This window comes from Mustela putorius, unplaced genomic scaffold (assembly GCF_011764305.1).
Source record: "Mustela putorius furo isolate JIRA1106 unplaced genomic scaffold, ASM1176430v1.1 tig00000127_pilon_pilon_pilon, whole genome shotgun sequence".
In the NCBI taxonomy this organism is placed as follows: Eukaryota; Metazoa; Chordata; class Mammalia; order Carnivora; family Mustelidae; genus Mustela; species Mustela putorius.
This window is the reverse complement of record NW_025421288.1, coordinates 11,076,821-11,097,146: the sequence shown is the minus strand read 5'-3', so window position 1 is coordinate 11,097,146 and position 20,326 is coordinate 11,076,821. Positions and strand designations below refer to the sequence as shown.

General features: G+C 46.3%; 1 protein-coding gene across 2 annotated transcripts in view; it reads right to left on the bottom strand.

Annotated features, from left to right (window-relative positions):
* Window positions 1-20,326, bottom strand: part of PACS1 (phosphofurin acidic cluster sorting protein 1) — a 140,816-nt gene that overhangs the window by 12,362 nt on the left and 108,128 nt on the right. Inside the window, exons 3-13 of one of the 2 annotated variants that reach the window (XM_004769970.3) lie at window positions 18,725-18,814; window positions 17,450-17,575; window positions 12,988-13,132; window positions 12,621-12,712; window positions 12,445-12,525; window positions 9,597-9,656; window positions 8,589-8,749; window positions 8,132-8,225; window positions 2,808-2,888; window positions 1,362-1,477; window positions 1,056-1,191 (exon numbers count right to left, since the gene is read on the bottom strand). In XM_004769970.3, coding sequence (XP_004770027.3) covers window positions 1,056-1,191; window positions 1,362-1,477; window positions 2,808-2,888; window positions 8,132-8,225; window positions 8,589-8,749; window positions 9,597-9,656; window positions 12,445-12,525; window positions 12,621-12,712; window positions 12,988-13,132; window positions 17,450-17,575; window positions 18,725-18,814 — 1,182 coding nt within the window. The remainder of the gene's footprint in view (window positions 1-1,055; window positions 1,192-1,361; window positions 1,478-2,807; window positions 2,889-8,131; window positions 8,226-8,588; window positions 8,750-9,596; window positions 9,657-12,444; window positions 12,526-12,620; window positions 12,713-12,987; window positions 13,133-17,449; window positions 17,576-18,724; window positions 18,815-20,326) is intronic. The other variant, XM_004769969.2, reaches the window with a different exon arrangement.

Sequence of the window (20,326 nt, the reverse complement as noted above, 5' to 3'; positions counted from 1 at the left end):
CCGGTCAGAGCAAACCGGAAAGGAGCAGGATAAAGAGTGAGCAGAGTCCTTAAGGAACACGCACTCGGACTCCAGGAACAAAGCCACAGCAGCTGTCCTGACAGAGGGAGGAGCGCGGTGAGCCTCCCTTAAGGGTAACAATAGGGCATGCAGTACCGGGAGAGGAGGGGGAGGTACCAGTTAGCAGGTGCTCCCCGAAGTGAAAACGAGGGCAGTGGGGAGAGAACCAAGGAGCACAGCAGTGAGTGCCGTGTGGGGAGCCCCACTGTCGCAGAGGACAACAGGTACTTCAGGAACAGTGACTACCAAGAAGGACGACCCCTCGCCCCAGGCACAGTCTATTCTGGTCTCCAGCTCACTCTCAGCTCTGTGACAGCATTGAACTGGGGAAGCCACGTTGACACAAACTCTCCTCTCACTGTTATTTATCAGGTAAATGAACAGGCTTGCTGTTCTCCAGAGGAGGAGGAGCTGTGTGAGCTCCTTCCCCAAGCCCCCTGCACCGCTGGCCTTTAGGAAGAGGACGGAATTCCCGAGGCCCAGTCTCTTTTGCTTCTCTTCCAGCCTACTCTTAGGTCTCTCAATCAAAGAATTTTAATACTGTTGATTTGTCACCTTGAAGTCACAATCACTGGCCCACAGTAGTGCTCAAGTTATCTGAGCCCAGGTGGGAGACGTCCAGTGGGATTTTGACGGCTGCTGTCCTCTAGAACGACTGGCTTACCACACTGTCTCCAGACAGATGTCTGATGGGGGCAGAGGAGGCAGAGCAAACAAGGTGTGGAAATGCCACTTGGGCTGATGCAGGCTGCGACGAAGCCGGTGTCTCCTGCTCCCCCCTCTGCTCCCCGAAGAGCAGCTACCAAGCCAATCCCACATGAGGAGTGGCGCATGGTAGACTTCTCTGATGTAGATCTGTCTTCAAGACTTTTACTCAGGGCACTTCAAAGTATTCCTCCTTTTTTCTCTACCTAACCACCCCAGGAAGATGACAAAACAGAAGCCAAGGGCTGAGGACGCTCAGAGGGTCCCGGCCTGGAGGGGTGAGGGGGTACCTGTGTGCTGTGGCCCAGGTCGGGCGACCGCTCGCTGTCAGAGCTGTTGGTCCTCTCGCTCAGGGGCTTGGAGAGCTGCCGCTCCTTCAGGGGTGTGCTCCTCTTCTGCCGCGGTGTGAGCACCCCATCCATTCTGCTGCCGGAGACGTGGGAAGGAGATAGTTACTAGCCTTTGCAATCCAAGGCCACGGCTAGTCCCACTCTTCCCTAGGCCAGGAGCCTCTGCTGAGCATGGTCACAGCCTGGCACTATTTGATTGGTTTAATTCTACTCCCTGTTTTAGGATTTTCTTCTCATCTTGAGTACCTGGGGGAAGCAGAACCTTGGAGATCTGTTTTGCTGGATTTCATGGGAGTTTTGACCTTCTCCGGCACAACCAGACTCGTGCTCACATCGCCAAACATGTCCTGGTCAGTGATTTCCTGCCATGGAAGAAAGGAAACAGCAAGGGTTACTGCCCTGTCAGTGACCACCCAGGAGTCTCATCTGTTTTGACAGGGCCCATCACCATGACAGGGAGAGTCGGTCTCTTGGTCTTTTTTCCTTGGAAGCACAGGGTTCTACAGCTCCTACCTCACCAGAGGAGGAAGACTTCTGTTTAACTTAACTGAGCATACCCACTGTCTGGAGACTGTCTCTTGCTAGTCAGTGTGCATTTATGAACTATGCGTCAACGCACAAACCCGGACTGATGCTCTGGCTTCTTTAGGTAGGAAGGAGAATTTTAACCAGGAAGTGAAATGACTGGAGTTTCACTTCGGAAATGGCCACTCTGCAGTATGAACCACAGTTGGGCAAGAGTGGAAGCTGGGTTTTTGGATTTGTGGTGAACTATAAAGTGCAAGTGAGAAGTTTTAGATTACCCTGCATCAGGCCTAACGTTGGGTTATACACCAGATCTTCAAGGCACCATCATTTATATAGGAAACTGAAGTCTGAACTAATTCTTCCTTGGACTCCATTCAACTACCAGGTCTCACCGTGAGGCTAATACATAGTCCAGCCCCAGACGGTATTGGTAAGGTTCTCTGCTCCCTCCCGCCCTGTGTCCATGTCCAGTCCCACTGGGTGAACTTCTGCATATTCTGAGAGGCCCAGTTTAGATGTCCCTCTCTAGTCGGAATCACTCTGTCCTTCCCTCGGCCTCCACAGAGCCTCTGCACAGGTGTACACAGCGTGGCTTTCCTCCTGGAGGGTGGCATCTTGATGCCAGACACCATGACGTTCTCACCTTTGCATCTTCATTGCTCAGCACATGTAGCTGCCCAGAAAACGTTGTTTAAACTGGGCACCCCAGGCAATTCATTCCATTTCTCTAGGGCTTGGCCTGCCTTCCTGGGCAGCTCGTGTCTCTTAGGGGAAACACTTGACCAATAGTCACTTGGAAATTTAACGTGTAGGCTGCCTGCTCACTCTAAGAGCCACACTGGAGGAATGGTTTTTGAGAGGAAGATACCGGTTGTCATCTCTCAGAAGTAAATAAGGGTGACAGAGAGTGAGAAGTTATCTGAATTAGCATTTAATCAGATCGAGTTAAAAAACAGAATGGGGACATTTTTGGTTTGCTAATTTAGGGAATGACCTGTTCTCCAGGGTAGGTTACATTTCATGGGTAGGGATTCCAGGAAGAAAGAGAACACAGGACATTCACAAGTCCACAGATACAAGATCCCAGGGTGGTCCTAAAGGTCTTTTGGTTTTATTTCTAAAGATATAAAAACTATGTTAAATGGGGGACTGAGCCACACATACCAGAGTGTCTGTTTCAGTCAAGCTGTCATCTTGGTTTTTAATCCAAGCAGATTTGACTTTTTCTAGAGCAGCCAATTCCATCTGCAAAAATTATAATAATTAGTCATCACCAATCCAAGTAACTACCATTCTAACTGGTTTTCTAGATTCCCGAGGAGTTTAAAATACTCCCACTTAATATGAAGACCTCATAAAATCTTTGGAATTTTAGTCTTATAAGGAGTATGTTTTTGTGAAAACTAAGTGTCAGAAGGGTCAGTTATTTTTATAATCATTAAATTACACAGTAAGATGCAGAACCCAGCAGTTCTGACTCTCACAAGATGTCACAGAAAAGAGAGGCTCAAAGTTTAGATGGCTTTGTATGGGATCCACAGGGTCTCTGACTCTGGATGTAGTAAATGCCCTTTATCCAGGAGGGACATTTGGGGCCTCTTCTACTTGTCAGAAGTTATTGAGAAGAAAGGAGAATCTCACAGTTCAGGTCTTTGACTTTGAGACTAAAGTCATCCATGGCAGCCAAATTTATTTTGCTTGGTAGAAACATCTAGAATATCCTCAAAAAAATTAATATACTAAGCAAAAAGACACCCAATGTCAAGCCATTTAGGTATGAATGAATTTTCCCTTTGTCCCCAAGTCTTACTAGCATTTCTAATAAACATTAAAAATTTACTTCACAAATACTCATACATAAAATTAGATTTTTCACATTTGCTAATACTGTTTCTGGCTGTGCAGATGTTAATGTCAAAGTCATGAGAATTTGAGGATTGTGGGTCTTAGAGGTAGGGAAGGTACTGGCCTTAGTGAATCTCTTCGGAAACCAGGGAGTCAGGAAAGATCAAAGATATCCTACTTCATCCCAATTACTCAAAGTCCCTCTTCTGAGTAAATTATAAATAGTACTGAGAAACGGGGGGCATGTAAGTTCAAGGGGACACTTGGCAAACTAATGAACAAGCAGGCCCATGTTTTCTCCACCTCGGCCCCGATGACACTTTGGCCCAGATCTTCTTCATTGTGGGGGATGCTGTCCTGTATGCCACAGGATGTTAAACAGCATCCCAGCCTCTCCTCACTGGATGCCAGCAGCAGCACCACCCCTGCCAGGTCTGATCATCAAAATGTCTCTAGTCACTGCCAGAGCTCAATGTTCCTTGGAAGGAGGCAAAAATCACCCCTGGTAGAGAGCCACTGTCCAAAACCACCTGCAAGATCAACCCAACACACTTTATCTGACTGTGACTCCAGGTCTGGAGTTGCTTTGCCTCCAATTACACAGCTAGTTCACTGCACATTATCTATGTGAATACCAATGCCAACAGAGTCCAGAATTGTGAAAAAGTCCTGGTCAGATTTGAGACTGAAGATGGGGACGCTCGGGTGGCTCAGTCAATTAAGTGTGCAGTTCTTGATTTTGGCTCAGGTCAGGACCCTAGGGTCATGAGACGAAGCCCAGCACGGAGCTCTGTGCTCAGTGGCGGGCGGGGGGGGGTTTCTGCTTGATAGTCTCTCCCTCCCTCCATGCCACCTTTCTTTCCCCTGTCGCAGGTGTGCTCTTTCTCTCTCTCTCAAATAAATAAATCTTTTTTTTTTATTTTATTTATTTATTTGACACAAAGAGAGAGAGAGAGAGAGATCACAAGTAGGCAGAGAGGCAGGCAGAGAGAGAGGAGGAAGCAGGCTCCCAGCTGAGCAGAGACCCTGATGCGGGGCTCGATCCCAGGACCCTGGGACCATGACCTGAGCCGAAGGCAGAGGGTTTAACCCACTGAGCCACCCAGGCGCCCCTCTCAAATAAATAAATCTTAAAAAAAAAAAAAAAGACTGAAGATGATTTCACTCCATTTTGGATCTCAGTATGACAAATGAGTTAAACCCATTCAAGGAGAACGAACTGGGGCATTAACATCATTTTGCTGGAGGGCTTTAAAGAGCACATCCTGTTATTAAGCCTTCCGACAGGTACAGAATTGTTTCCGTGGTTAAGCTGCAACAACTTTCACTTGGGTTGGCATCAGAGGGAACCTGCTGGCTATTTCCTGACTCTTCTAGATGTTCCAAACAATCCCATTAGAAGCAAACTCCCAATTCTCCAAATTTCTACTTCTATAAATACGAAGGGCTTTTCTCACCCCAGAGCCCCGGACCACCAGCTGTGCCGTAGCTGCATCTAACTGTGTGGTACTGGAGGCAGATGCCAGCAGCCCAAGGCACTGCGCCCGTCGGGTAATGCCGGCTGCTGCAGGAGGAGGACCTGCTCCTGTGGAGATTGGGGGAGCAGAGTGGGGTGGTATTTTAGGCTATCAATTTTATGAAGTACTAGTCTCAAACGCCATCATCTGCAGTGCAATGGAAATAACAACTTCCAGCAGCAGGCAGTCTTGGCTGAAAGGCTACATCTCTTGACCTCCCTAACTAAAGCACTGTCAGCACCTACTGTTATCAGCTTGGAAAACCAAATTATGTTGCTACTGTGGGCTCCCAGTTTTGGGAAAATTCAACAACTGTACTAATTTTTAAAAAATTATTTGAGAGAGAGAAAATCCCAAGCAGACGCCACACTGAGTGCGGAGCCCCATGTGGAGCTCGATCTTATGACCTTAAGATCATGACCTGAGCTGAAAGGTTAACTGACAGAGCCACCCAGATGCCTCAACAACTGTAATAATTTGTGTCAGCAGAAATACCTTCTGGTTCTAGTAATAAACTGAATCCTCTGAAATTTCGGGAACGAAAAAGAAGATTAAGAAAAACAACTACGTAACAACACTAGGAAGTCAGAGAGAGACAGAGGATAAAAGTTGGGTTGCATGTGCACACCTGCCCACGTATGCACAATCTCAGTGTTCTTTCCCTAATATACTGGGCAGTTCTCTGTAAAAGCACGGCTCACTCTGTCATTCCCGAAGGGCCTTTCATACTAAAAGGATTCCAAAATTCCGCATCCACATCGAAACATATGGGCCTCTTCAAAATAGAAATATCACAGAGAATCAGCAAAGCAAGTCTGAAATCTGGCCAGCAGAACGAGGATTTGAAGGACTCATGACAAAGACAGCTAGATCCCAACAGTTTCAGGAGAGCAGAACTGAAACGGTTCTAACTGACGGTAAGGAGAAGAGCCACGGCAGCTTCTGTTCACCGCACGCTCGCTGAGTAGTAAATCCATCCACCCATCAACCCACCGCCACATGGAGGATCATCATATCTGTGCACTGCCTTACAAGGTGTGTGCTTTTAACAAGTACTTTGTAGATGAAGAAACGAAGACAACGGCCCCAGATCACACAGTCAGTAGAATGATGGAGTCGAGATTCAAACTCAGAAGTCTTCCTCCAGACCACGTGCTCTCAACCCAGTCCCGCTTTGCCCAGATGAATGTTCTGCGTAGACAGGGACCCTTAGGCCATTATATTGTTAAGACTGATACTCAGTTGTCCTAACTCTGAGCTAACTGGCCTGCTGGGTCAACTCTAAGGCACCTGGAGGCTCAGAACATCAGTGGTTTCCCCTTTAAATCATGTTAGCCACGTAACTGAGACTAAAGCAGAACCTGCAGACACGTTCTATCAACCCAGAAATACCTTCATTAGTATAAAATAATGTATCAATTTAATAATAACAATCCCTAGCATTTACCGAGCATTCATTACAAGTCAGTGTTATGCTCAGTGCTTTGGGGCATTATATCAGTTAAAAATTTATTTTTTTATTTTTTTAAAGATTTTATTTATTTGACAGAGAGAGATCACAAGTAGGCAGAGAGGCAGGCAGAGAGAGAAAGAGAGGAGGAAGCAGGCTCCCTGCTGAGCAGAGAGCCCGATGCGGGACTCGATCCCAGGACCCCGAGATCATGACCTGAGCCGAAGGCAGCGGCTTAACCCACTGAGCCACCCAGGCGCCCCATCAGTTAAAAATTTAACTGCATTTTGTTACGTACTCCTTGTTCCACACTCCTAGGACACTAGGAAACAGCTCTCCTTCGGCCCGGTCCCAGGTTCCTCTCTAGAAGAGTCAACCCTTGTATTTATAATTAAGATGGAATCTGGCTGTAGGGGCCTGTGATCTATGTGGACACTGACGATTCAGCAGGGCCATTCAGCAGGACCTCCTACCACCCCCCCCAAGAAAGAGTAGCTAAAAGCCACGTAAACAGCAAGGTAAGGCCTCAGCTGCAGGTCACAGAGCACAGGGTCTGTAAGTGGCATGCCAGAGGCTTCTCTGTCGGAGGGATTCTGCTTGTTTTCCACCCCACATTTCCTCACTAATGCCAGCTGGGGCCACTGTTCTAGGGCCAGACAGTTGCCCACAGTGCCTTACCAGGAAGAGGGATAAGGTGGGTGGCAGCCCCACCTGGTGGCAGCAAGTAGTAAGGCAGCCCATGCACTGCCACGAGCAGCCCCACTGGTCTGCAGACACACTGGGGACAGGCGGCAGCCTTTCCATAGTCACAGGGCTTTTCAGGCGATGGAGGGCCTCACATGCCTCACATGTCTCACACAGCATTTCCTCACAAGTAATACCTATTTTCAAGGTGAGCTCTGTACGCCCTCTCTTAAAGCGGGAAGAATAGGAGGACTTAAAGGATTCAGTTTCTCTGATCTACAGGAAAGACACTGTGCTTGCAACAGCAAACCATAAACTGCACTAAAACCACGCACATCTCCTTCCTTTAGTTGTAACGACGGGAAGAACAGCTCCCCAGGGCCTGACATAGATACAGCATCAACCCAGGCTCCAACCTCTGATTCACTGCCATAGGGAGAGCTTTCCCAAGCAGGGACAGAGCATGGTCCAGGATGACACTGGGCTCTTGGGTACTACGGGAAAGAGCAACTCTTTCTTCTTGGTCACCAGCCGAAATGGAAATCTGCCCGTCAAATTTGTAATTCTTTGCAAGTACTGCCTGCGTCTTTGAATAAAGCCTATGTGGCATCTTTGATTAGACCTTGTGGGCTTCCTGCCTCCTTGCATTCTTTCTCCACCTGGAAAGCACCATTACTTATCACCGCAGGATGCCATATTCCCAGCAACCATGTGACGCATGTTGAGGGAGAAATTTAATACTGTGTGTTCTGGGAGGGAAGGCTCCTTCTTGTAGCAGGAACTGACCAAAAAGGACACTCAAATAGCCACAGCAATGCCCATGAGAACCAAGCTCCCAGGAGGACCGCAGTCAGGATACCCAAGTTAAAACAAAAGGAGAAGCCCGCTCTTTCAGCACCACAAGGTGAGCCAGCAGCACAGTGCCCAGAGTGTTATGCCCCAACACTCCCCGGCCCCCCTCCCCGACCCCCACAGCCATTGGTCTTGCTCACAGGGCTGGTGGTGTCTTTGCCGAGACTGCCCTTGCTGTTGAGGCTGCCAATCTCCGTCTGTGAGCTGGACTGCGACATCCCCTCAAAGAAGGGCCTGCGGCAAAGAAGCACAGCCAGGGTCAGTGGCCACCAGGGCCCAGGGCAGCAGCTCATGAGAGCTGGGTCGTGATGGTGTGCACGAAAGGCTGACAACCCGGGCTTGAAGGACATGCCTGCTGAGGAAGGACATGGCAGTGGGTGACCCAGCAGGGCCTGGATCAAAGGACTCGAGATTATCAGGACTTTTGTCAGCTAGAGGCAAAAACAGTGATCTCTATCCAGACAGCTGGAGGTTCCACGAGGGTGAGGAGCCAAGATACCCCAATAATGGAGGGGGCGGGAGGGAGGGCATCTAGGAGGTCACTCTGGCTCAGAGAGACGCAGGGAGACAACCTGGTGGAAGAGGTTTGGGCCTCACTTGAGCTTGGGCTTCGGAGTACTAAGGATGCTCTCGGTCTCCTCCATTTCAGGGCCACTGTCGCTGGGATTATACATCTCCAGACTATCATACAGTTCGTCCAAGTCCTCTTCCACCTCTCGTATCTGCTCTCGGGATACATGTTCCAAGCCAAAACCTACCTATGGGGGAAAAAGATCTTTGAGTCTGGGGTTACATCTGTTAACAGCTATGGTAGATGGGCAACTCTGGTTGATGGGTACCAACTGGCTTCCTTAACTCGTCCTCCTTAAGGGACAGGCCATAGCTTCACACTCATTGAGGTAACCTTGGTGTCCTCTCTGTGACCCAATCCTGAGAGCGGGGATGTGGTGAGACCACCTCTTCTTTTCAGTGTCTCCCTACCACTCCATGCTACAGGCCTGGCACAAGGAAGAAACGTAGAAGTGCTAAAGGACCTCTGCCAGAGAACAGGTGCGAGAGAACCCAGAAGACTGCGACCCCTTGCAGGCTGGTCCTGTTCTCCTGAGGAGCCCACAGAAGGACAAAGAAACCTCTGAACAATCTTCCTCTCCATCTCTTCTCCAGCGCACTGAGAAGCCAAGCCTACGAAAACTGGGACCAGGCTGGTCAGAGCCCAGGGAGGACACTGCTTCTCTTTCCGTGACCGATTCTTGGTTACTTAATGGCCAACCATTGAGGACTCTCAACTACCTCACAGGTCGTTGTGCACCATGATCCCTCCCTCTGACAGGAGGGAAAACCAAACAACAACCAGACGTTACTAATGCCCCATGCCAGAAGGGTGGCATTAGCCAACAGTCGGGTATAACCACACTACCCCTCCCTGCAGGTACCGCGAATCCTTTCTTTCTCTTTTTATGTAGCTTAAAGCCCTTCTTTAGCTATTCTCTCATTTGGGGGTCCTGTAGTCCCGACTCCCAGGGGCAGGAAAAAATGCACCCCAGGAACAAGGGTGAAACTCAGGGAATTCTACTCACCATCAACCTTGGGAGTAAGGGGTCGTACCTCATCTGAAACTTTAAACCGCTTCAGGAGGGCCACAAACTTCTGCTTGATGTTAGGTTGCTGTGGGAACAAATGGCACAGAAGTTCTCAACAACACCCACCCATGCACAACGACCAGTTTAAGCCAACGGAGTGATCCAGAGCCCACTCTTTCCTTTGCAAAGCACTGTGGGAAGACATAAAGATGGGAAAACAGCTTCTATCCCTCCCTTTCTCCAGTCCTTCAGAAACGTGGTGCTGCTTGATGATTTCCGGCTGCATCCACACAGGCACCTCCAGTCCAGCATTCCCAAGAATTATCACCTTCTCCCCGTGTTCCCATCCTGGGTACCATTATCACAACCCCCGATCACAGGAATCTGAACCCAGAGTGTCTCCCTCCCCTTTCTCCTCATAGACCACTGTTTACTAACCCCGACTCTCTCTTTCATCTGCAATACCACTGCTGTCCTTCAGGCCTTTCTCCCCACAGCCCTGTGGGGTCACTGCAACGGCCTTCAACCGCCACACCCTCAGCCTCACACTCCCAGCTAGCTTCTGGTCTTATTCTCTCCAGAGCCCACAGTGATCCTTACAAACGCAAACCTCATCATGCTACTCCCCGAATCAGGGGTCTTCACTGGCCCCCAGTGCCCAGGGAAGAAAGCTGCGGCATTAAGCATGGGTCTGTCTGAGGACTTCCCTGCCTGTCCCTAGCCCCATGTCACCACTGAACACCTCCCCCGTCTATTCAAGTGGAAACTGCTGATAGTTCTGTAAAGAGAGGCATGGGGGTCTTTATAGAGCGTATCCTTTGCCCTGTCTGCACATTCTCTTGGCACTCCTGCCCAGAGTCGGCCACTTTCCCCTGCGCACCATCGCTGTCCCTTACGCCAAGCTCTAACTTCTAGCACCTACTCTACTGTGTTGTAGCAGCTGGTTTAGATGCTGTCTGTGTTCGGACATCGTGATCTCCTTGATGGCACGGACTAGGCCTTTCTTGTTTCTATGTCTCTAACTCCAGGCGCAATGACTGGTCTGAAGTACTTCTGCCTGACAGACTTGCCATCTGGGGATGGAAGAGACTAACTTGCGAATAAGACTGAGCCAGGCCTTCAGAAAAAAAGCAGGGGTTCCAAAGGTAGAAAGGGTATCCATAGCAGAGAAAAAACGCAGCAAATCAATTAGTGTATCTAGAACAAAGTATTCTTGGTAGGGAGAGAAGAATGCATGTGTACAAAAGGAAACAGAAACTAAAGAACCATTCCAAGTCTTTGGTAATCTGACTGGAGAGAGCCTGCAGCTAAAAAAAACCCCAAAAACAAAAAACAAAGAACAACCTTTCAAGAAAAGGATATTAATAGGAGTGCTGAATTCTGGTCATATAATAGGGTAAAGCTATGGTTCCTCCGAGACCACAGGGAAAGGTGACTTATAAAGCTCCAGCAGGTCTCTCCACCTTTGCGGAGCCAGAGAAAGAAGAACTTAATGGAAGAAGCTACAACACAAAGGGATCCTCCAACCTCTCCCCATTGTAAGTACAACAGCTAAGATGTCTGAGGCCCTGGGGACATGCCCTACCCAGGCCATTTTGGAGTGCCAAGCAGGGATTAGATACCTGAGGACAAAACAGTTCTCACACTCTCTAGTCATTCATTATTTAATGGGGGAAATCAAGGCCACAGTCTTGAGGACTTTAAGGCCAGTAATGCCTAAGGAGGCAAGGAGAGAGGACAGTGTGGTTTCACTGCGAATGCCAGGCTCAGAGGCAACACATCTGGAAGGTCTGGCTGACATTTATTTCATTCCTGCAGGTGATGGAAATCTCTGCTCTTGGGGTCCCTAAGCTAGTTCTACTCTAGACAATCAGGATATGTGGGGGGAAAATGAAATTGGGTTTCTAGCACTTTTGACTCTCCCACACTTTAGCACAGGAACTCCAGCATCAAAGTTAACCTAGACCGAGAAACAGACTCTGAACTACAGAGAACAAACTGATGGTTACCAGAGGGAGGGGGCAGGGGGATGGGTGAAACAGGAGAAGGGGATTAAGACTGCACATATCACGATGAGCACGGAGTCATGTACAGAACTGCTGAATCACTATATTACACACCGTAACTAATGTAATACTGTAGGTTAACCATACTGCAATTAAAATGAAATTACATTTAATTTAAAAAACAAAAACAAAAACAAAAATAAAAAACAACAACCCCAAAGTTAACCTAGAAATCCAGGTATTAAGTGTCTTTTTTTTTTTTCAGGTATTAAGTGTCTTAGTCCAGGATTCTAATTTCACCAAAAATAGTGACTCCTGAGGACATCTTATGCAGGAGACACAATTCAAAGGCATTTGGCTTCTAAGATTATGGATCCATTAAGGCAGGAATGATACCCAATGTAATTAGACCTTACCAAACCCAGTTCTAAGCACTAGCCTATTATTTCTGGGTTAAAATGATTAAAAATGGTGATAGCCCTAGAAAAGACTGTGTCTGTCTATGTGGTAGGTAGGACGTAATTTGAAGTAGTCACCTGGAGAGGGGACGAGGGGTGCCCGAGGCATTCTGCTTCTTGAAGAAGCATTACCTGTTGCAAAGTCTAAAACAAGGTTTCTCAACCTATTTTCTATCCCGAGATAACCTGAAAAATATAACACGCTCCTATAAGTAACACTGCTTCTCTACAACAGTGACTCTTAATTACATGGTGGTGCTGGTGGAGGGGATAAAGGGGTGTATCAGAACCTCCAGAACCTTCATGTGCATATTTTAAAAAAGACCTCAGGAAGTTTCAATACACCACTCCCTCCTACCTTCAAATTTAAAATCTCAGCTAAAACATTCCCAGGACCTTTGAGGCTCACCCTTGTGATGGCAGAGGTCGAGGTTAGTTTCCTCCGGGTCTTCTTTACTTTCCGTAGATCTTCATCTTCATAGAACAGGTCCTAAGGGGGTAGGTGGATGGAATGAAGTTGGGAAATCCCAGGGGTGTCTGGAATTATTTCTCAGACGCTACACGTGAGGGGCTGTGGAAAGTTACCTGCCCATGCAATGGATCATCACTGCCTTCCTGCTCTGATGAAAAACTCTCTTCCTCTTCCTCAGAATAATTGTCAATATCAGGAGAACGATCTGGAAAGAGACACCTTAGTAAGACAACCTTGCGATCTGAAGATCTGGCCTAAGAGAGCTGGGTTGGCTACAGTCATGGCTCTCGTCAGGTGGAAATATGGCTGGGGTAGAGGAGAGAGCCACAGCCATTGAAGGTCACATTTATTCTCAGGGATCTCTACACTTTTTTCATAGAAACGTTTTAGGCCTGTCTTGTTCAGCTTTCCCAGGATGGGGAGCCGATGATGGGCTTGTTCTTGACCCACAGGGCTCTCCCGATACTATATACATCTTACCAGACAGCTTGGACTTGATTCCTTCATGGTCAATGGGCTGGCTGGACAGAGAGTAGATCTTTATTTCTGCCACAGGCACAGACACGTCCTTCACGTTGCTGTGCAGGCCGAGCACCAGGGCACCCTCACTAGGGTGCTGCATCACCTGAGGCCAAAGGGCAGCAATGCAAACGCCTTACTAAGGGAGGTGAGTCGTCTATTTTCATAAATCCAAGTGGATGTGCAAACCAATGGGAATGGATTGTGTTGATACATTTTCTTTCTCGCTACCTTTCAAACCCAAGGTTACTGTTCTCCTCTTACCTTCAAGGTCCTACTCGAATTGTCAGCCTGGTCAGGCCCAGTCACTGGTCAGGCCCTGTGCTTAAAAACGAAGATCAAGACTCAAGACTAAAATGATGGCTAATCTCCAGGACTACATTTAAGTGTTAGTCCTTGACAGAGAACTAGTTCTCCTGGCTGGTTGGGGCCAGACTGCAGACGGTAGTTACCTGTGCCTAGCAATGGGGAAAAGGACCTACAGGACCTGAGAAAACGGAAGGGCTTGACACAGGTGGGGAATTGTGGTGTCCATAACACTTCACTTCCTACAGTCCTTCATATTGATTCAAAGCACGAAGAGGAAAGACAGATGGGCTGGGGCTGTCTCACGTATTCTATTTATTAAGGTCACAAAATTTTCCTATTCAACATAGTAAAGTAGATGTAAGTTAAAACTGATTTGTGGGCCAGCTGCGCGGGGGCTGGGCAGGTGGCAGTCGCTGAGCTCTGCACAGGGGGGAAAGCCTCCTGGCACCAGCCACAGACAGGACTGTGATGGATGTCAACTATTTCATGTGGCCCGATTTGAGGAGCAAGCTAATGCTTTTCAGGAGCAGGAAATCAATAGAAAATCCCTGTTGACATGTTGACAGGACTTCAATTAAATGGGGCCTGCTCTGAAAATCTACAAGTATCATGTAAAACCTCTGCAGACAAAGCATTTAAAGAACAACTCTTCGTAGTATAGTCAAACTGAGCTCTTAGACATCAAAAAATACATAATGACATAATTTCCTTTCCTGTGATGAAACTCTGCAAACATAATACATACACGTGTATATGTAAAGAATTTCAGTCAAATGAAATGCCATCCTACTGGTTAGAGGAGGCAATCCATCGGCTGACCGGAACTCAGCCAGGAGGAGCACGGATACCTTGTAGACAGGACAGTTTTCTTGTGGAGCCTGTCAGAGAGAGTGATCTTTGACATGACTGAACACCCCTTCCCACTAAAGGGATTTTCTTCACAGAGTGCTTTCCCAAAATCCTTGAAAAAGGACTGAACTGAATGATCTTTTGGTTACAGATGTAGGGAGATTACAAACAAGAAAACTTGGGGAAGAGGAGAGGAGAGAGATAGCAGTCTTCTTTGAATTCCTCTGCTCCTGAGAGCTTGTGTTATTTGGGTGGAAATGACAACACCGCTTTTCACAGAGGCTCCTTCACTTGACCTTATTAAGGCTTCGCTGGGACGCGCACTGTGATGTGTGAGGTGAATGTGCGTCACGGCCCCTGCCGAAGCAGAACCTCTGGAAACAGAAACTCTGCTGTGTTTGGGGGATATCCATCTATATTCAGCTTCTTTCACAGGGGGTAATGAATGGATTTTCTGCAGAGATGTACTTTCAGATCGGCTCTTTATTTCCATAGAAGGAAGCGTTTTTTCCCTCTACGGTTGCTATCTATACTAATTTGTTTCTGAAGGAATATGCAGGAAGTTATAGATCAGAAAGCCTTGTTACTGTATTTTATATATATATATATATACACATACATACAGAATACAGACGCGCGCACACACACACACATATGCCTTCATGATGGTGTAATTTTTTTTTAAGGGTTTTTTTTTTTTGACAGAGAGAGATCACAAGTAGGCAGAGAGGCAGACAGAGAGAGAGGGAGAAGCAGGCTCCCTGCTGAGCAGAAAGCCGGATGCAGGGCTCGATCCTAGGACCCTGAGATCAAGACTGAGCCGAAGGCAGAGGCTTAATCCACTGAGCCACCCAGGCGCCCCTAACATTTTATATTTGAGTGCTCTCTACACCCAACGTGGGGTGTGAATATATAACCCCAAGACCACTGCAGCCTCCACTGGCTGAATTAGCCAGGTGCCACAATGTGTAATTTTTAAAAACTGCCCTCGTGCTTTGTTTGATTCTTGATTTGAGTCCTTGTTTTTAAGAACTTGAAATGGTGGGCTTGCTACATACATATCTGTTCAAGAAGATATTTGTTTGAATTCCCAGTATCAATGCCTTGTTGAATTGGTGCTTTATAGTCACAATAAAGCATTGCTTCGGCTTAAAAACATAATAAAAAGTAAAACTGATTTGGGACCCCTTTTTTCTTTCCCTGTTTCAGGGTTGAGAGGATTCACCTGGCACACAAGAGAACTATACAAATGAGCAAACACACTGAGGATAATGGAAGTCTACTTTCATTCTGTTGGAGGGAATTAGAGCTGTGGAAAGGGGAAAGGCTACAATAAGCCCAATGGTGTTGGGTTGGAATTAATTGGGACGTGACCTCATGATCGGACAGACAGACACAGACAGGGAAACAGGCATGATGCATGTATGTACGTATGTATGAGGGCATATACACATATGGAGATATATTTTCTAGTTCTATCTGTTGAGAGGGAGTAGAAGTAATGACACCCTACCTGGGAAAATGAATACTTCTGGTACCCACATGTTGGTTTCTAAATACCATGCTCCACTGAAAGGAAACAGGACCCTTCAGAGAATCAGTTCATTCTAAGACTGGGTCAGGAAAAGTACAAGATGATATTTTGTACCAGAAAGTAAAGAAATATATAAAGAATGGTGGGACATATAAAAAGAAAGATATAGGAACCAGCTTGAAGGGGCTCTCACTGGCCAAATTTGAGATAATCTCAGCATCAAAATAACTAATGACAGTTACAGATTAAACCCCTGAATTAAACAGGAATCCATAGGTCCATAATTAATACCAAAAATGAACCAATCAATAAATGGTGAAGAAGAGAAAGCTCTGTCTTACAACAGAAAGCAAACTCATGATACAGCAGGAATGACGGGATTATAAAGTCACTGTCTGGCAAGCATCAAAATAATAATTGAATCACGCAAGAATCATGAGTAGATGCTAAACTTAGTTGGTGAACATATGAGGAGAGAAAAGGTTGTTACATAAACATCACAAAACATCTGCCTGTCACATATTTTTTCATTGGTAAATACAAAAAAATGTATTAGTTTGGACTGGAAATGCTGACAGACATCATCTTAACCAAGAAAGAGAAGCTAACCTCACCAGAAATGGAACAAATTGGCGTGCAGCACTGCCCGTCGTGCACTGGGAAGAACACAGCATTACTTCTGTGGTAATTCTGCCAAAAATGTCAGAAGACATCCGACAAACCCAAACTAAGGAATATTCTCTAAGGTAACCAGCCTGTATTCTTTCTTTCCCTCTCTTTCTTTCTTAGCCTGTACTCTTAAAAAAAAAAAGTCAAGGGAATGAAAGACAAGGGAAATCTGAGGGACTGTTGAAAACTGAAGACCAAAAAGGCACGACAACTAAATGAACATGTAATCCTAGATTAAAGTCTGTGCCTGTAAAGGACATGACTGAGACACTTGGCACAGCGTGAACGGGGACTGTGGGCAGGACGGTGATCCTGTACCAGTGTTAATGTGCTTATCTTTAGGGCAGGCACGGTGCTGAGCACACAGGAGAGTATTCTTATTTTTAGGAAATTAATCGTTTCTCGGCCTTTTGGCTAAGATCAAGTGTAGGAAATTTAACACACTGTAGTATTAACATGTAATAGGGCATCATGTCTGCAACTTACTCTCAGTGGTTCAGAGAATATGCAGGAATGATTATACAGGGAGAGGAAAATAAGGCAAATGTGGTTAACATGTTAGCACTGAAGAATCCAAGGGAGGGTATATGGGAGTTCTTTATACTATTCTTACAACTTTTCTGTAAGTTTGAATTTTCTTTTAAACTGAAAGAAAAACATTCTGTGAGGGAGAAAGTACCTCCTGAGGTATAGCCTGAATTTCCAATAAAAGAACTGACTTGGGGGCGCCTGGGTGGCTCAGTGGGTTAAAGCCTCTGCCTTCGGCTCAGGTCATGATCCCAGGGTCCTGGGATTGAGCCCCACATCGGGCTCTCTGCTCAGCAGGGAGCCTGCTTCCTCCTCTCTCTCTCTCTCTCTCTCTGCCTGCCTCTCTGCCTACTTGTGATCTCTGTCTGTCAAATAAATAAATAAAATCTTAAAAAAAAAAAAAAAAGAACTGACTTGTAAATAAAATAGAACACACAGGTAGTAGGCTGGGAAGATCGTTTGCTGAGCTCAACTGGCTGGGCCTAGTGTCTCTCTTGGCTTTCCGACTTAAGGGCTGGAGACGGTTCTTCTTACCTCTGCCATGTTGATGAGTCCCACAGCCAGGGTCTTATAGCCCAGGATGGTCCGGTTCTTGTAGCGCTTTCTCCTTTGCAACATGATCTGTAGCTTGTTGGCATCTCGCTTCAGGAAATGAGGATACTGCCAAGTACAAAAGAGTCAAATACTGTTAATAAGTAACTGGGTCTTGGGGCACCTGGGTAGCTCAGTCGGTTGAGTGCCTGCCTTTGGCTCAGGTCCTGATCCCAAGGTTTTGGGATCAAGCCCTACATCTGGCTCCCTGCTCCGTGGAAGCCTGCCTCTCCCTCTTTCTCTGCCCCTCCCCCTGCTTGTGCTCTCTCTCTCTCTCAAATAAATAAATAAAATCTTAAAAAAAAAAAAATGCATCTGGGTCTTGGTGGGTTCTGGTCCTGCTGGAGGATACACAGTGCAACAAGCCTCACTGTCTCCTGGCTTTACAAGGCTGGGAAGCAGGGGTGAATGAACCACCATTAAGGTGCTGCTCAGGGTCTGGTTCTGCTTGGTGCCTGACTTTCACTATGCAGCTCTACAGTACACATATATTCAGAAAACTGCCTTCTGGTGGCTCAGTCAACTAAGCGCTGCCTTTGGCTCAGTTCATGATCCTGGGACCCAGGGATTGAGCCCTTTGTTGGCTCCCTGCTCAGGGGGGAGTCGGATTGTCCCTCTCCTGGTCCCTCCACCCCACCTGCCCCCCAGCTCGTTCTTTCTCTCTCACTCTTTCTCCAATAAATACAATCTCGAAAAGAAAAGAAAAGAAGAGAAAAGGAAAGAAAAGAAAAGAAAAGAAAAGAAAATTGCCTCTTTCTTTGCCATGTGACCAAGCATTTCTCCATGTGCTTCAATCTGGGCTCCTGGGATTACAATGAGAGAGAGACATACTAAAAAGGGATAAGGAGGAGAAGGGAAGAACTGAGATTACAACATGGGAGCAGAGTGAGACTGAAAGGGACAAATTCAGCTGGGGTGTGGACTGCAGATTACCACGGAGAGGTAAAGGGGCTGAGGGCAGGCTGAGAAAGGATGGGTAGGCTAACAGCCTTATCCAAGGAAAAGGAAAAGAACTTGGGTCTCAGCATCCCCACTGTGGCTGGCTAAGTCATTGCTTTGGCCCTCTAGGCTTGCTATAGATGAATGAATGCTCAATTCATTGGATGACTTTAATTCACTGTGCTACGGCTTCTCTCGGATAAAACAAGTCTCCAGATTAAACGACTATTTAGGAACTAGACTGGACATTAGTGACCTAAGATTGAGTTAGATTCTCACCTGGAGGGAAAAGGTTAATTGGAGTTCTGTTTCCACCAGTCCACTAGCTGGAAGGATGATCTCATTGGAGCGAAGAATCCTTTTTGAACCCTGAAAACCAAGAAAAAATAGGCCCAATGTATATCATCAAAAAATCACACCAAAAGAAATACTAAGTTTGCAAACAACTTCTAAACTCTATCAATATCCTTACCAAATACTTCCTTGGTTTTTGTTAGACACATCAAAATCAAGCCACATCATAGATATGATTTTACAGGTTATTATATTGTGTGTTCATGAAAGGTTTTCACATAAAAAATGAGTAATTTTTTCACGTAGAGCTCTCCTGAAGAAGAACCAGGCAGGTAGCAGTACCCCCCGCCCCCATGCTCAACTCTGCCTCCCTTCTTCCTCTCAAATTGATACTTCACCTGTACTGTCTTGTCTTTGGGCCTTTATTTTCACACGCCCCCCCCCCATGCTTATTCATGCTTCTACACATACCTAAGGCACTCATTTTTCAGGTCTCAGTTTAATTTTTCCCAGGAACCTTTCCTTTTAGCCCTACCCCTTCTAACCTAACAAGAGGGTAGCTATCCTAGCATTTTTCGCTCTAAAAATAAAGTTGGGCCAAACTACTCCAAAAGTGTAAAAAATGACCAGCAGGAGGGCCTAAGGAATGCCAGTAAATTTGTATAGATTAATTTTTCAAAAAAATTATTTAAACACAGTGAAATGCCCAGATCTCCAGTACACGAATCAATGAGCTGATAAATGCATTTATGTGTGTAACAAGCCACAACTGCCTCAGGACATCTATCATTTTCATTGCTCCAGGAAAACTCTGTGATCCTTCCCGAACAATTCTACACTGCCCTTTCTGGTAAGCACTGTTCTGATTTCTTTCAGCATAGGTTAGTTTTGCCAATTCTAAAATTCCATATACATGGTCATATGGTATGCACTATTTTAGCTGGGCTTCTTTAAACATCATCTTTTGAGGTTCACATAGGGTGTCGCATCTATTAGTAGTTCATTCCTTCTTACTGCCAAGTGGAATCCCGTTCTATGAATACACCACCTTTGTCCATCCTACTGTTGTTGAACATTCGCACTTGGGTCGTTTCTAGTTTTTGTCTATTATGGCTAACACTGCCATTCGTGTTACAAGTCTGGGAAAAAAATATGTTTTACTTTTTCTTGGGCAAACACCTAGGAGAGGAATTGCTGGGTTTCAGGGTAGATGTATGTTTAATTTTATGAGAAACTGCCAGACCAATTTCCAAAGTGTTGGTATGATGCCCACCCCCAGCAGCAGTGTATGAGAGCTCCAGTGACCCCGTGTCTTCGCCGGCACTTGGTATGACCAGGCTTCGGTTCATGGATTCTAGTGGAGACAGACAGTGGAATATCGCTGTGGTTGCGATTTGCATTTCCCTGATGACTACTACTGATAAGCACCTTCCCATTTGTTTACTGATCATTTGTATACTGCCATTTATGAGATGGCCTGGTCAAATATTTTCATCCAGGTTTGTTCAACTTGTTTTTGAGTTGTAAGAGGTTTGTTTTGTTTTGTTTAAAGATTTTATTTATTTATTTATTTGACAGGCAGAGATC